Genomic DNA, 16606 nt, shown 5'->3' on the forward strand with positions numbered 1-16606 from the left:
ACACACCCCTGTTCCTATGTTTCCATGGAACACGTGTATATCAACACACCCCTGTCCCTATGTTTCCATTACACACGAGTATATCAACACACCCCTGTCCCTATGTTTCCATGGAACACGTGTATATCAACACACCCCTGTCCATATGTTTCCATGACACACGTGTATATCAACACACCCATGTCCCTATGTTTCCATGGAACACGTGTATATCAACACACCCCTGTCCATATGTTTCCATGACACACGTGTATATCAACACACCCATGTCCCTATGTTTCCATGCAACACGTGTATATCAACACACCCCTGTCCCTATGTTTCCATGACACACGTGTATATCAACACACCCCTGTCCCTATGTTTCCATGGAACACGTGTATATCAACACACCCATGCCCCTATGTTTCCGTGACACACGTGTATATCAACACACCCCTGTCCCTATGTTTCCATGACACACGTGTATATCAACACACCCCTGTCTTTATGTTTCCATGACACACAAATATAACAACACACCCCTGTCTTTATGTTTCCATGGAACACGTGTATATCAACACACCCCTGTCCCTATGTTTCCATGACACACGTGTATATCAACAAACCCCTGTCGCTATGTTTCCATGACACACGTGTATATCAACACACCCCTGTCCCTATGTTTCCATGACACACGTGTATATCAACACACCCCTGTCCCTATGTTTCCATGACACACGTGTATATCAACACACCCCTGTCCATATGTTTCCATGGAACACGTGTATATCAACACACCCATGCCCCTATGTTTCCGTGACACACGTGTATATCAACACACCCCTGTCCCTATGTTTCCATGACACACGTGTATATCAACACACCTCTGTCCCTATGTTTCCATGCAACACGTGTATATCAACACACCCCTGTCCCTATGTTTCCATGCAACACGTGTATATCAACACACCCCTGTCCCTATGTTTCCATGACACACGTGTATATCAACAAACCCCTGTCTTTATGTTTCCATGGAACACGTGTATATCAACACACCCCTGTCCCTATGTTTCCATGACACACGTGTATATCAACAAACCCCTGTCGCTATGTTTCCATGACACACGTGTATATCAACACACCCATGTCCCTATGTTTCCATGACACACGTGTATATCAACACACCCCTGTCTTTATGTTCCAGTGACAAACAAATATATTCACATACTCCTTTTTTTTTGCTTTAAGACATATTTCAACACACACGTGTAGAACTTACAATTTCCTTTACATGACATAAATATGCATGCGTGTTGCCTCAATCACATCAACATATACCCCCTCAGCTAACAAGACTGTGTTTGGGTCACCATGGATGTCGGTCACCTGCCATACACTTTTCAAGGGTCAATGTGAAGGCCGGCCGAGTGTTTGTTGTGAAGTAGATCAATGCATGGTTTGGCTGACGTGACCACGCTTGCTGAACGCGGGAATCTCCACGCGCTAGTGAGCAGGAGATCTCATCACCCGTTGATCACCCGTGGCGAAACTCCGACATGGTAAGTCGCATATTTCTCTCTTGGTTTGGATACTCTCTGTTGTGGATACACTCTCCCACTCCTGCTTGCATGGGATTCTCAAGTATGGAGAAATAGTCGACCCTGTGTTGGAGTTGATGTTTATTTCTATACAGTCTGTCTAAATTACCTGTCCTGTATTTGTTTGTACACCAACATTAGTTTCCTTATGAGTCTGTTGCCACACATGGCGATGTTTAAACTCAAGGCAAGTATGTGTGGCAGCCGGCAGCCGGGAATGTCAGGTAAAACAGTGGCTGTGTACTCCACAACACCCGGACGTGTAGAGACATGAGCCACCACACTGTCGACACACTGACACAGGCTAATGTATTGATCGCTCAAGGCTCACTAGACCTGAAGTGGATTCTCACAAACAAGCCGGGTACAATCCAACAAATTGAATGGAAGGTTAGGGTTAGATTTAAGGGAGGGTGCACGTCACGTGTGCATGCATAATTACAAGGGAGGGTACACGTCACGTTTGTACGCATGGTTACAAGGATCATACAGGTCACGTGTGGATGCATAGGTACAAGGATGGCATACGTCACGTATGTATACACAGTTATAAGGAGCCTACAGGTCACGTTTTTATATATAGGAACAAGGAGGGTATACGTCACGTATGTATACATAGTGGTAAGGGGGAGAGGGGGTATACGTCACGTATGTATACATAGTTCTAAGGGAGGGTACACGTCACGTATGTATACATAGTGGTAAGGGGTGGAGGGGGTATACGTCACGCGTGTATTCATAGTTCTAAGGGAGGGTACACGTCACGTATGTATACATAGTTACAAGGAGGATACAGGTCACGTGTGGATACATAGGTACAAGGAGGGTACATGTCAGGCATGTATACATACCCACAAGGGAGTGTACACGTCACGTGTGTATACATAGTTACAAGGAGGGTACACGTCACGTATGTATACACAGTTCTAAGGGAGGCTACATGTGACGTGTGTATGCACAGTTCTAAGGGAGGCTACATGTGACGTGTGTATGCACAGTTATAAGGAGCATACAGGTCACGTGAGGATAGATAGTTCTAATGGAGGCTGCACGCCACATGTGTATACATTTTTGTTAGGGAGGGTACTCGTCATGCGTATATACATAGTTGTAAGGGAGTGTACACGTCACGCATGTATACATAGTTGTAAGAGAGGGTACACGTCACGCGTGTATACATAGTTGTAAGGGAGTGTACACGTCACGCGTGTATACATAGTTGTAAGAGAGGGTACACGTCACGTATGTATACATAGTTGTAAGGGAGGGTTCACGTCACGCGTGTATACATAGTTACAAGGAGGGTACACGTCACTTATTTATACACAGTTATAAGAGAGGGTATACGTCACGTATGTATACATAGTTACAAGGAGGGTACACGTCACGTATGTAAACACAGTTATTAGAAAGGGTACACGTCACGTATGTATACATAGTTGTAAGAGAGGGTACACGTCACGTATGTATACACAATTATAAGAGAGGGTACACGTCACGTATGTATACACAATTATCAAATTTATCAGGGAGGGTACACGTCACGCGTGTATATATAGTTACAAGGAGGGTACACGTCACGTATTTATACACAGTTATAAGACAGGGTATACGTCACGTATATATACACAGTTATACGAGGGGGTATACGTCACGTATATATACACAGTTATAAGAGAGGGTATACGTCACGTATATATACACAGTTATAAGAGAGGGTATACGTCACGTATATATACAAAGTTGTAAGGGAGGGTATACGTCACGTATATATACACAATTATCAAATTTATCAGGGAGGGTACACGTCACGTATGTATACACAATTATAAGAGAGGGTACACGTCACGTATGTATACACAATTATCAAATTTATCAGGGAGGGTACACGTCACGCGTGTATATATAGTTACAAGGAGGGTACACGTCACGTATTTATACACAGTTATAAGACAGGGTATACGTCACGTATATATACACAGTTATACGAGGGGGTATACGTCACGTATATATACACAGTTATAAGAGAGGGTATACGTCACGTATATATACACAGTTATAAGAGAGGGTATACGTCACGTATATATACACAGTAATAAGAGAGGGTATACGTCACGTATATATACACAGTTATAAGAGAGGGTATACGTCACGTATATATACACAGTTATAAGAGAGGGTATACGTCACGTATATATACAAAGTTGTAAGGGAGGGTACACGTCATGCGTGTATACACAGTTAAAGTGAGTAAGTGAGTGTGGTTTTACGCCGCTTTCAGCAATATTCCAGCAATATCACGGCGGGGGACACCAGAAAAGGGCTTCACAAATTGCACACATGTCCGGAATCGAACCCGGGTCTTCGGCGTGACGAGCGAACGCTTTAACCACTAGGCTGCTCGACCACCCCTATACCCAGTTATAAGAGAGGATATACGTCACGTATATATACACAGTTGTAAGGGAAGGTACACGTCACGTATGTATACATAGTTACAAGGAGGGTACACGTCACGTATGTATACATAGTAACAAGGAGGGTACATGTCTCGTATGTATACATAGTTACACGGAGGGTACATGTCTCGTATGTATACATAGTTACAAGGAGGGTACATGTCTCGTGTGTATACATAGTTACAAGGAGGTTACATGTCTCGTATGTATACATAGTTACAAGGAGGGTACATGTCTCGTATGTAAACAGAGTAACAAGGAGGGTACATGTCTCGTGTGTATACAGAGTAACAAGGAGGGTATATTTCTCGTGTGTATACATAGTTACAATGAGGGTACATGTCTCGTCTGTATACATAGTTACAAGGAGGGTACATGTCTCGTATGTATACAGAGTAACAAGGAGAGTACATGTTTCGTATGTATACAGAGTTACAAGGAGGGCACATGTCTCGTATGTATACATAGTTACAAGGAGGGTACATGTCTCTTGTGTATACATAGTTACAAGGAGGGTACATTTCTCGTATGTATACAGAGTAACAAGGAGGGTACATGTCTCTTGTGTATACATATTTAGAAGGAGGGTACATGTCTTCGTATGTATACATAGTTACAAGGAGGGTACATGTCTCGTATGTATATAGAGTAACAAAGAGGGTACATGTCTCGTGTGTATACATAGTTACAAGGAGGGTACATGTCTCGTATGTACACAGAGTAACAAGGAGGGTACATGTCTCGTATGTATACATAGTTACAAGGAGGGTACATCTCGTATGTATACATAGTTACGAGGAGGGTAAATGTCTCGTGTGTATACAGAGTAACAAGGAGGGTACATGTCTCGTATTTATACAGAGTAACAAGGAGGGTACATGTCTCGTGTGTATACATAGTTACAAGGAGGGTACATGTCTCGTATGTATACAGAGTAACAAGGAGAGTACATGTCTCGTATGTATACAGAGTTACAAGGAGGGTACATGTCTCGTATGTATACATAGTTACAAGGAGGGTACATGTCTCGTATGTATACAGAGTAACAAGGAGGGTACATGTCTCGTGTGTATACATAGTTACAAGGAGGGTACATGTCTCCGTCGTATGTATACATAGTTACAAGGAGGGTACATGTCTCGTATGTATACAGAGTTACGAGGAGGGTACATGTCTCGTATGTATACATAGTTACAAGGAGGGTACATGTCTCGTATGTATACAGAGTAACAAGAGGGTACATGTCTCGTGTGTATACATAGTTACAAGGAGGGTACATGTCTCGTATGTATTCATAGTTACAAGTAGGGTACATGTCTCGTGTGTATACATAGTTACAAGGAGGGTACATGTCTCGTATGTATACATAGTTACAAGGAGGTTACATGTCTCGTATGTATACAGAGTAACAAGGCGGGTACATGTCGCGTGTGTATAGATAGTTACAAGGAGGGTACATGTGTCGTATGTATACATAGTTACAAGGAGGGTACATGTCTCGTATGTATACAGAGTAACAAGAGGGTACATGTCTCGTGTGTATACATAGTTACAAGGAGGGTACATGTCTCGTATGTATACATAGTTACAAGGAGGGTACATGTCTCGTGTGTATACAGTGTAACAAGGAGGGTACATGTCTCGTGTGAATACATAGTTACAAGGAGGGTACATGTCGCGTGTGAATACATAGTTACAAGGAGTGTACATGTCTCGTGTGAATACATAGTTACAAGGAGGGTACATGTCTCGTATGTATACATAGTTACAAGGAGGGTACATGTCTCGTATGTATACATAGTTACAAGGAGGGTACATGTCTCGTGTGTATACAGAGTAACAAGGAGGGTACATGTCTCGTATGTATACAGAGTAACAAGGAGTGTACATGTGTCGTATGTATACATAGTTACAAGGAGGGTAAATGTCTCGTATGTATACAGAGTAACAAGGAGGGTACATGTCTCTTGTGTATACATATTTACAAGGAGGGTACATGTCTTCGTATGTATACATAGTTACAAGGAGGGTACATGTCTCGTATGTACATAGAGTAACAAGGAGGGTACATGTCTCGTGTGTATACATAGTTACAAGGAGGGTACATGTCTCGTGTGTATACATAGTTACAAGGAGGGTAAATGTCTCGTATGTATACATAGTTACAAGGAGGGTACATGTCTCGTATGTATACATCGTTACAAGGAGGGTATATGTCTCGAATGTATACATAATTACAAGGAGGGTACATGTCTCGTGTGTATACATTGTAACAAGGAGGGTAAATGTCTCGTGTGTATACATAGTTACAAGGAGGTTACATGTCTCGTATGTATACATAGTTACAAGGAGGGTACATGTCTCGTGTGTATACATAGTTACAAGGAGGGTACATGTCTCGTGTGTATACATAGTTACAAGGAGGGTACATGTCTCGTATGTATACAGAGTAACAAGGAGGGTACATGTCTCGTATGTATACATAGTTACAAGGAGGGTACATGTCTCGTATGTATACATAGTTACAAGGAGGGTACATGTCTCGTATGTATACATAGTTACAAGGAGAGTAAATGTCTCGTATGTATACATAGTTACAAGGAGGGTACATGTCTCGTATGTATACATTGTAACAAGGAGGGTAAATGTCTCGTGTGTATACATAGTTACAAGGAGGGTACATGTCTTGTATGTATACAGAGTAACAAGGAGGGTACATGTCTCGTATGTATACATAGTTACAAGGAGGGTACATGTCTCGTATGTATACATAGTTACAAGGAGAGTAAATGTCTCGTGTGTATACATAGTTACAAGGAGGGTACATGTCTCGTATGTATACATTGTAACAAGGAGGGTAAATGTCTCGTGTGTATACATAGTTACAAGGAGGGTACATGTCTTGTATGTATACAGAGTAACAAGGAGGGTACATGTCTCGTATGTATACAGAGTAACAAGGAGGATACATGTCTCGTGTGTATACATAGTTACAAGGAGGGTACATGTCTCGTATGTATACAAAGTTACGAGGAGGGTACATGTCTCGTTTGTATACATTGTAACAAGGAGAGTAAATGTCTCGTGTGTATACATAGTTACAAGGAGGTTACATGTCTCGTATGTATACATAGTTACAAGGAGGGTACATGTCTCGTGTGTATACATAGTTACAAGGAGGGTACATGTCTCGTGTGTATACATAGTTACAAGGAGGGTACATGTCTCGTATGTATACAGAGTAACAAGGAGGGTACATGTCTCGTATGTATACAGAGTAACAGGGAGGGTACATGTCTCGTGTGTATACATAGTTAAAAGGAGGGTACATGTCTCGTATGTATACATAGTTACAAGGAGGGTACATGTCTCGTGTGTATACATAGTTACAAGGAGTGTACATGTCTCGTATGTATACAGAGTAACAGGGAGGGTACATGTCTCGTGTGTATACATAGTTAAAAGGAGGGTACATGTCTCGTATGTATACATAGTTACAAGGAGGGTACATGTCTCGTGTGTATACATAGTTACAAGGAGGGTACATGTCTCGTGTGTATACATAGTTACAAGGAGGGTACATGTCTCGTATGTATACAGAGTAACAAGGAGGGTACATGTCTCGTATGTAAACAGAGTAACAGGGAGGGTACATGTCTCGTGTGTATACATAGTTAAAAGGAGGGTACATGTCTCGTATGTATACATAGTTACAAGGAGGGTACATGTCTCGTGTGTATACATAGTTACAAGGAGTGTACATGTCTCTCGTATGTATACAGAGTAACAAGGAAGGTACATGTCTCGTATGTATACATAGTACCAAGGAGGGTACAAGTCTCGTATGTATACAGAGTAACATGGAGGGTACATGTCTCGTATGAATACATAGTTACAAGGAGGGTACATGTCTCGTGTGTATACAGAGTAACAAGGAGGGTACATGTCTCGTATGTATACATAGTTACAAGGAAGGTACATGTCTCCGTCGTATGTATACAGAGTAACAAGGAGGGTTCATGTCTCGTATGTATACAGAGTAACAAGGAGAGAACATGTCTCGTATGTATACATAGTTACAAGGAGTGTACATGTCTCCCTCGTATGTATACATAGTTACAAGGATGGTACATGTCTCGTATGTATAGATAGTTACAAGTAGGGTACATGTCTCGTGTGTATACATAGTTACAAGGAGGTTACATGTCTCGTGTGTATACATAGTTACAAGGAGTGTTCATGTCTCGTATGTATTCAGAGTAACAAGGAGGGTACATGTCTCGTGTGTATACATAGTTACAAGGAGGGTACATGTCTCGTATGTATACATAGTTACAAGGAGGGTACATGTCTTGTATGTATACAGAGTAACAAGGAGGGTACATGTCTCGTATGTATACAGAGTAACAAGGAGGGTACATGTCTCGTGTGTATACATAGTTACAAGGAGGGTACATGTCTCGTATGTATACATAGTTACAAGGAGGGTACATGTCTCGTGTGTATACATAGTTACAAGGAGTGTACATGTCTCGTATGTATACAGAGTAACAAGGAAGGTACATGTCTCGTATGTATACATAGTACCAAGGAGGGTACAAGTCTCGTATGTATACAGAGTAACAAGGAGGGTACATGTCTCGTATGAATACATAGTTACAAGGAGGGTACATGTCTCGTGTGTATACAGAGTAACAAGGAGGGTACATGTCTCGTGTGTATACAGAGTAACAAGGAGGGTACATGTCTCGTATGAATACATAGTTACAAGGAGGGTACATGTCTCGTATGTATACATAGTTACAAGGAGGGTACATGTCTCGTGTGTAAACAGATTAAGAAGGAGGGTACATGTCTCGTATGTATACAGAGTAACAAGGAGGGTACATGTCTCGTATGTATACATAGTTACAAGGAGGGTACATGTCTCGTATGAAATACAGAGTAACAAGGAGGGTATCTGTTTGTACGTTCCATGTTATCACTAATAGTTGGGGCGGAATGGAATTTAAGTGATGAACTATCCTACACAATGGAACTATTAAGAACGTATGTTATGTGCTTGTTTGAGCGGTTATTTTGAATATGTGTTGTAGGCTGACAGTCAAACGAAACAATCCGAGGAATCAGCTCAAGAAGAAGGTAAGGTTGTTCTACACAACTATTCAATCTACTGACTCTGTCGGACGCATCACGTGCTTCGACAAAGCTATGAAATCTTACTGTCGCACGCAAGACATGACGTGGTTCTATTTAATTCATTCGAATACCCTACCTCTATAGCATCATAGCCATAAATTCCTGTTTATGCTGAGAACCACACTATAAATTTCGTTATAAAATTTCAAGAGACGATCCCTTCACTGCAAACATATCCAATACTTGCATGCGCAAGGCGGGAAAACATTATTCCTTTCCTGTGTGTCCAAATGACAACAATAAACATTTTCTGAACACGTGGTTGCCGTTCCACACTAGATAAGTTATATTACATCTCCATTTCTGCTGACATGCAAGTGCTGCAGACATGCAGTGAACAGTTCAACAGCAGAGAACAGTGGTATAAGATGTCAGAAGTCTCTAGTCAGTAGTTAGTTCAGAGAGCGTGTTGTGGGATGAGGCCTGTCTGCTCCGTCTTTGGGAAACATCAGACCAGTAGTGATCCTCATCTGAGGCGGGGCACTGGTTGCCCATTCGTCTAAGGCGCCGCGCTTCGCTGTGTAGACTTGCGTCCCTTGGGCACGCCAGAAACTTATGATTGTGGGTTCGAATCCTTGTTCGCCCCGATTATGATTCTAGGTTTGTTAGCACCATACCCGTACTCGTGAGTTTCACCGAAATAGTTAATGTCTGAGACCTGCAAGAAAAGCACATGCACGCACACATGGACCATCCAGGCTGGAAGGAGGCAGCTGATATCCACCAAGTGTCACGCTAACCCTTTAACTAACGCGTTCACGGAAAAGATACAACTGTCTGACAGATTGACAAAATGTGCAATCAATGTTTCATGAAATTTCATATATGAAAGATTTTGTTGCACAACACAACTGTTTAAGTACAAAAATATATTAAGGGCTGAATATGACTGAGCGTCCATCAGTAGTTATCATGCACGTAGCCTACCTGAATCAGTGGATTACGAGGACAATATCAGAGTCATTAGAAAGCATCGGGAATCTCAGATCTCCTCCCTACCACACACGTCTTGCTGTAGACTGGGAGTCAGAACTTCAGAATACATCAGGGTAAGTTTGTGATATGACAACACTGAAATGATAGAGTGAAGGAGTATGAAGTGGTATACATATATGTATGTTAATCTAGGATGTACCAATGTACTGCTACTTGAAGTGACTTCATGGGAGACCTCAGAACAGAAGTGCATAACGGAACTTACGTCATAAGACATCGCCTGACTATACTGTTCGTATAACCAGAAGTTGCATAGATGAAACATTATAGTGTGGTTCTCACCATAAACAGGACGTTATGGCTATAATGTATAGAAGCAGTATTCTTAGATATATACACGATGATCACATTCAATGATGACTATTAAATCTACTGACTTTGCACGCCTGACATGGTTCTACTAGTGAGAGTGATTTAAACTTTATCGTTGCATCGGCATTATGTCAGCTATGTAGCCACTGGTTCTACAAGTATGTCTACTGATTATGTCGCTATCATAACGTGGTTCAATATTCTTGTGTGTATCCGTATTTATTATGTTTTATTCCAGTTTGGAGACGCGCCTTTCAGCTTTTTGATAAGGACAACGACGGGACCATCTCTCTGAAGGAACTGGGAAGCGTGCTACGCAGCCTGAACTTTAATCCATCAGAGAAACTTGTGTGCGAGGCGGCGAAGAGGTTGGACAAAGATGGTGAGCATGGGCGGGTGGGTCTGGTGACTGTCGTATCTGGGAGCATCGGCAGTATGTCATCAGATATTATTTTCTCATCAACTGATGCGTAAAATTTGGAAAATGACATCTTCCGTAAAAGATTTTGAAAGTTATTTAAGGAGCTAAAAATAATTACCCCGATCAAACAACTTTTGAGGAACAGTATATTTACGTAGGCAATGGCAAGTGCGACTTCGGGGACTTCCGGGTGTTCATGAAGGAAACCAAGGAATGCATGCCCTCCAAAGAGGAATTCCTGGACGTGATGTTGCGAGCCTTCAAGACGTTCGACAGGGACGGTAACAAGTTCATCGACAGGAAGGAGATCGAGGGTGTTCTCACTAGCCTCGGAGAACAGCTCTCTGAGTCCGAACTGGACTACATGATGAAGTACGCGGATCTCAATGGCGATGGCAAGATCGACTATCAGGGTGATTTCAAATTTACCAAATGTCTTTGTATTGCCTGTTACTGTTAGCCTGTTAACGTGACACTTTGGTTCGAGATACCTTTGTCTTTTTGTCTGTTTCAGAGTATAGGTGTCCTGTGATCAGAGTAGGGATGTCTTGGTATCAGAGTATGGAGGTCTTAGTATCAGAGTAGGGGGGTCTTGGTATCAGAGAAGGGGGGTCTTGGTATAAGAGTAGGGGTGTCTTAGTATCAGAGAAAGGGTGTCTTAGTGTCATGGAAGGGGTGTCATAGTAACAGAGTAGGGGGGTCTTGGTATCAGAGAAGGGGTGTCTTGGTATCAGAGAAAGGGTGTTTTAGTGTCATGGAAGGGGTGTCATCGTAACAGAGTAGGGGGGTCTTAGTATGAGTGTAGGGGGTCTTGGTAACAGAGTAGGGGGTCTTAGTATCAGAAAAGTGTGTCTTTGGAACAGAGAAGGGGATCTTGGTATCAGAGTAGGGGTGGATCTCTTAGTAACAGAGTAGGGGGGTCTTGGTATCAGAGTAGGGGGGTCTTGGTATCAGAGTAGAGGGGTCTTGGTATCAGAGAAGGGGGGTCTTGGTATCAGAGAAGGGGTGTCTTTGTATCAGAGTAGGGGGGTCTTTGTATCAGAGTAGAGGGGTCTTTGTATCAGAGAAGGGGGGTCTTGGTATCAGAGAAGGAGTGTCTTGGTATCAGAGAAGGCGGGTCTTGGTATCAGAGAAGGGGGGTCTTGGTATCAGAGAAGGGGGGGGGGGGGTGTCTTGTCTTTAGATTAGAGATGTTTTGGTATCAGTGTAGGGGGGTCTTGGTATCAGAGTAAGGGTGTCTTGTCTTTAGATTAGAGATGTTTTGGTATCAGAGAAGGGGTGTCTTGTCATCAGAGTAGGAAATCTTGGTATCAGAGTAGGGGTGTCTTAGTAACTGAGTAGGGGTGTCTTGGTAACAGAGTAGGGAGGTTTTGTCATTAGAGTAGGGTGTCTTAGTATCAGAGAAGAGGGGTCTTAGTATCAGAGGAGGGGGTCTTGGTATGAAAGTAGGGAAGTTTTGTCATCAGAGAAGGGGTGTCTTGTCATCAGAGAAGGGGGGGTCTTGGTTTCAGAGAAGAGGTGTCTTGGTAACAGTAGGGGTGTCTTGGTAACAGTAGGGGCGTCTTGGTATCAGAAAAGGGGGTCTTACTATCAGAGTAGGGATGTCTTGTCATCTGAGAAGGGATGTCTTTTCTTTAGATTAGAGGGGTCCTAGTAGCAGAGTAAGGGTGTCTTGGTATGAGAGAAGAGGTGTCTTGGTAACAGAGTAGAGGTGTCTTGGTAACAGTAGGGGTGTCTTGGTAACAGTGGGGGTGTCTTGGTATAAGAGAAGGGGTGTCTTTGTAACGGAGTAGAGGTGTCTTGGTAACAGTGGGGGTGTCTTGGTATAAGAGAAGGGGTGTCTTGGTAACAGAGTAGGGGTGTCTTGGTAACAGTGGGGGTGTCTTGGTATAAGAGAAGGGGTGTCTTGGTAACAGAGTAGGGGTGTCTTGGTAACAGTTGGGGTGTCTTGGTATAAGAGAAGGAGTGTCTTGGTAACAGTGGGGGTGTCTTGGTATAAGAGAAGGGGTGTCTTGGTAACAGTGGGGGTGTCTTGGTAACAGTGGGGGTGTCTTGGTATCAGAGAAGAGGTGTCTTGGTAACAGTAGGGGTGTCTTGGTAACAGTGGGGGTGTCTTGGTATCAGAGAAGAGGTGTCTTGGTAACAGTAGGGGTGTCTTGTTAACAGTGGGGGTGTCTTGGTAACAGAGTAGAGGTGTCTTGGTAACAGAGTAGAGGTGTCTTGGTAACAGAGTAGAGGTGTCTTGGTAACAGTGGGGGTGTCTTGGTATAAGAGAAGGGGTGTCTTGGTAACAGAGTAGAGGTGTCTTGGTAACAGTGGGGGTGTCTTGGTAACAGTAGGGGTGTCTTGGTAACAGTAGGGGCGTCTTGGTATCAGAAAAGGGGGTCTTACTATCAGAGTAGGGATGTCTTGTCATCTGAGAAGGGATGTCTTTTCTTTAGATTAGAGGGGTCTTAGTAGCAGAGTAAGGGTGTCTTGGTATGAGAGAAGAGGTGTCTTGGTAACAGAGTAGAGGTGTCTTGGTAACAGTAGGGGTGTCTTGGTAACAGTGGGGGTGTCTTGGTATAAGAGAAGGGGTGTCTTGGTAACAGAGTAGAGGTGTCTTGGTAACAGTGGGGGTGTCTTGGTATAAGAGAAGGGGTGTCTTGGTAACAGAGTAGGGGTGTCTTGGTAACAGTGGGGGTGTCTTGGTATAAGAGAAGGGGTGTCTTGGTAACAGAGTAGGGGTGTCTTGGTAACAGTTGGGGTGTCTTGGTATAAGAGAAGGAGTGTCTTGGTAACAGTGGGGGTGTCTTGGTATAAGAGAAGGGGTGTCTTGGTAACAGTGGGGGTGTCTTGGTAACAGTGGGGGTGTCTTGGTATCAGAGAAGAGGTGTCTTGGTAACAGTAGGGGTGTCTTGGTAACAGTGGGGGTGTCTTGGTATCAGAGAAGAGGTGTCTTGGTAACAGAGTAGAGGTGTCTTGGTAACAGTAGGGGTGTCTTGTTAACAGTGGGGGTGTCTTGGTAACAGAGTAGAGGTGTCTTGGTAACAGAGTAGAGGTGTCTTGGTAACAGAGTAGAGGTGTCTTGGTAACAGTGGGGGTGTCTTGGTATAAGAGAAGGGGTGTCTTGGTAACAGAGTAGAGGTGTCTTGGTAACAGTGGGGGTGTCTTCGTAACAGTGGGGGTGTCTTGGTATAAGAGAAGGGGTGTCTTGGTATCAGAGAAGGGGGGTCTTGGTAACAGTGGGGGTGTCTTGGTATAAGAGAAGGGGTGTCTTGGTATAAGAGAAGGGGTGTCTTGGTAACAGTGGGGGTGTCTTGGTATAAGAGAAGGGGTGTCTTGGTATAAGAGAAGGGGTGTCTTGTCAGCAGATTATAGGTGTCTTGGTAACAGTAGGGGTGTCTTGGTAACAGTGGGGGTGTCTTGGTAACAGTGGGGGTGTCTTGGTTTAAGAGAAGGGGGGTCTTGTCAGCAGATTACAGGTGTCTTGTTTGTTTGTTGTTTAACGCCGCACTCGCAATATTCAAGCTCTGTGACAGCGGTCTGTAAATAGACAATCCAGTGATTGACATCATGAACATCGTTATACGTACTTGGGATTCCGTGACATCCATCATTCAAGTCAGCGAGCCTGACCACCCGAAATCGTAATGTGTAGTTGTAGATCACTGTACCTTAGTAAATATGAAGTTTACTTGTGGTTTTGTAAGAATGCTTATTGCGACAGTGTACCATACACTCCTTTTGTCTGATTTCAGAGTTTGTCAACTTGTGCCTGAAACCCTGCTTATAATGGCGCCGACGCCTGGACACGATAACTAATTCCTGTATGAGAATATAGTAGAGGAGGTTCATGCCACCGTCCATCACTCCGTCAACGGCTAAATCTTTGACAGTATGCCACGTGTATATTCTACGACATCTCTATCACCGACAGCTGATCTCAAAGTTGAATATACAACTATTTGATTGTCATATCCTCAGTCAGACTTTCATGTAGCCACACACGAACCTTCAGTGTACAGGAAACGAAGTGCCAATCTATGATACCTGGTGGCATTATGTTGTTCCCTGTCTTATAAACACCATTATTAACTCATCTTCTGCTTTTGGCACACATTTCTAAACAAACATGTTTGAGAAGACTGGTTCTATGTTCTACGTGTATTACTGTATTGAGGCAGATTTCAAAAGTTGTAGACCACTTTAATTTTTACCTTTGAATTATTTAAATATACTGAAACATGTGGTACAAATATAAACAAAGAGCTTGAATCCTACGTCAAAGACGTTTCAGTACCAGTGTGACGTCAGTGTTTTGGATCACGGATGGCCAAGTTGTCTGAGGCCCTGTGCAATGTGTTGACCCTTTTGCTAACTGCAAAACTGTTCAAAGCCACGATAAAACCAATTCACTCACTCAGTTTGTTGTATATTTCTTCTGTTAGTAGGGGGTGTGGGTTCGAATCCAGGTTCGCCCCGATTACGTTTCTAGGTTTGTCAGCAGCATACCCGTGCTCGTAGGTTTCACCGAAGTGGTAAACGTCTGTGACATGCATCATTTCGGGCTTTCCTCACACATTAAGTTGACACGCCGCGATATAACTGTAATCCTGTTAAAAGAGTCCTTACCCAACTCACTCACTCACTCTGTCAGTAATACAGAAAACCTTATTCCACAGGGTGATCTGGTACACGCACAGGAGTTATCTGCCCTGATCATCCTCTTCACATGTAGGCTTTCAGAATTATCACAAATCTATGTTGCTTGTAAAGAAGTTTATTGGATGTTAATCTTTGTTGTATTTGATAATTTATCTAGTTAAATTAACTGAGCCATCATCATTCGTTTGTTATATTTGTGGATGTATGTGTATGTACCCGAGAAAAAGATTCTGCAACGCCTTCTGCATATGAAAATCCATATTCAAAAATTATATTCTGTAATATAATTTCTGATTTCTATTTCCCACCGTTCATATTAATTCGATTACATCGATGATCTAAGGTCATGTTTTGTTAAGGTGGCAATAGTTATTTGACTCTCTATTCTTTGCCCTGTTTCTTTGCATCAAATGTGATGACTTAGAAGATCATGAACATGCAGTTGCGATGACTCAGAACATCAGGAACATATGCAGTTGCCATGACTCAGAACATCAGGAACATGCAGTTGCCACGACTCAGAACATCAGGAACATGCAGTTGCCGTGACTCAGAACATCAGGAACATGCAGTTGCCACGACTCAGAACATCAGGAACATGCAGTTGCCACGACTCAGAACATCAGGAACATGCAGTTGCCATGACTCAGAACATCAGGAACATGCAGTTGCCATGACTCAGAACATCAGGAACATGCAGTTGCCATGACTCAGAACATCAGCAACATGCAGTTGCCATGACTCAGAACATCAGGAACATGCAGTTGCCACGACTCAGAACATCAGGAACATGCAGTTGCCACGACTCAGAACATCAGGAACATGCAGTTGCCATGACTCAGAACATCAGGAACATGCAGTTGCCATGACTCAGAACATCAGCAACATGCAGTTGCCACGACTCAGGAACATACAAGTATGAGGCGGCTATGACTCACTGCCTCCATGGATAGCCATGTCACTGCTCAGAAGAAAACAACTGATCGCATTAA

General features: G+C 43.0%; 1 protein-coding gene across 1 annotated transcript; it reads left to right on the plus strand.

Moving 5' to 3' along the window:
* Nucleotides 1-1384: 1384 nt before the first annotated feature.
* On the plus strand, nt 1385-15791 carry LOC124125411 (neo-calmodulin-like). The gene is made up of 5 exons (XM_046488721.1): nt 1385-1541; nt 9136-9181; nt 10785-10928; nt 11126-11380; nt 14708-15791. Exons 1-5 carry the CDS (start codon nt 1539-1541, stop codon nt 14740-14742), a joined length of 483 nt encoding a protein of 160 aa, XP_046344677.1. The 5' UTR covers nt 1385-1538; the 3' UTR covers nt 14743-15791.
* Nucleotides 15792-16606: the final 815 nt, after the last annotated feature.

The sequence above is a fragment of the Haliotis rufescens genome, unplaced genomic scaffold, assembly GCF_023055435.1.
Source record: "Haliotis rufescens isolate VD_foot unplaced genomic scaffold, xgHalRufe1.0.p SCAF_1, whole genome shotgun sequence".
NCBI classification, from domain to species: Eukaryota; Metazoa; Mollusca; class Gastropoda; order Lepetellida; family Haliotidae; genus Haliotis; species Haliotis rufescens.

What these genes read in the sequence shown, in the direction of transcription:
- LOC124125411 (XM_046488721.1), top strand. An exon ending in GGAATCAGCTCAAGAAGAAG is followed by an intron (nt 9,182 to 10,784) that starts GTAAGGTTGTTC and finishes GTTTTATTCCAG; the next exon opens with TTTGGAGACGCGCCTTTCAG. An exon ending in TGGCAAGATCGACTATCAGG is followed by an intron (nt 11,381 to 14,707) that starts GTGATTTCAAAT and finishes GTCTGATTTCAG; the next exon opens with AGTTTGTCAACTTGTGCCTG.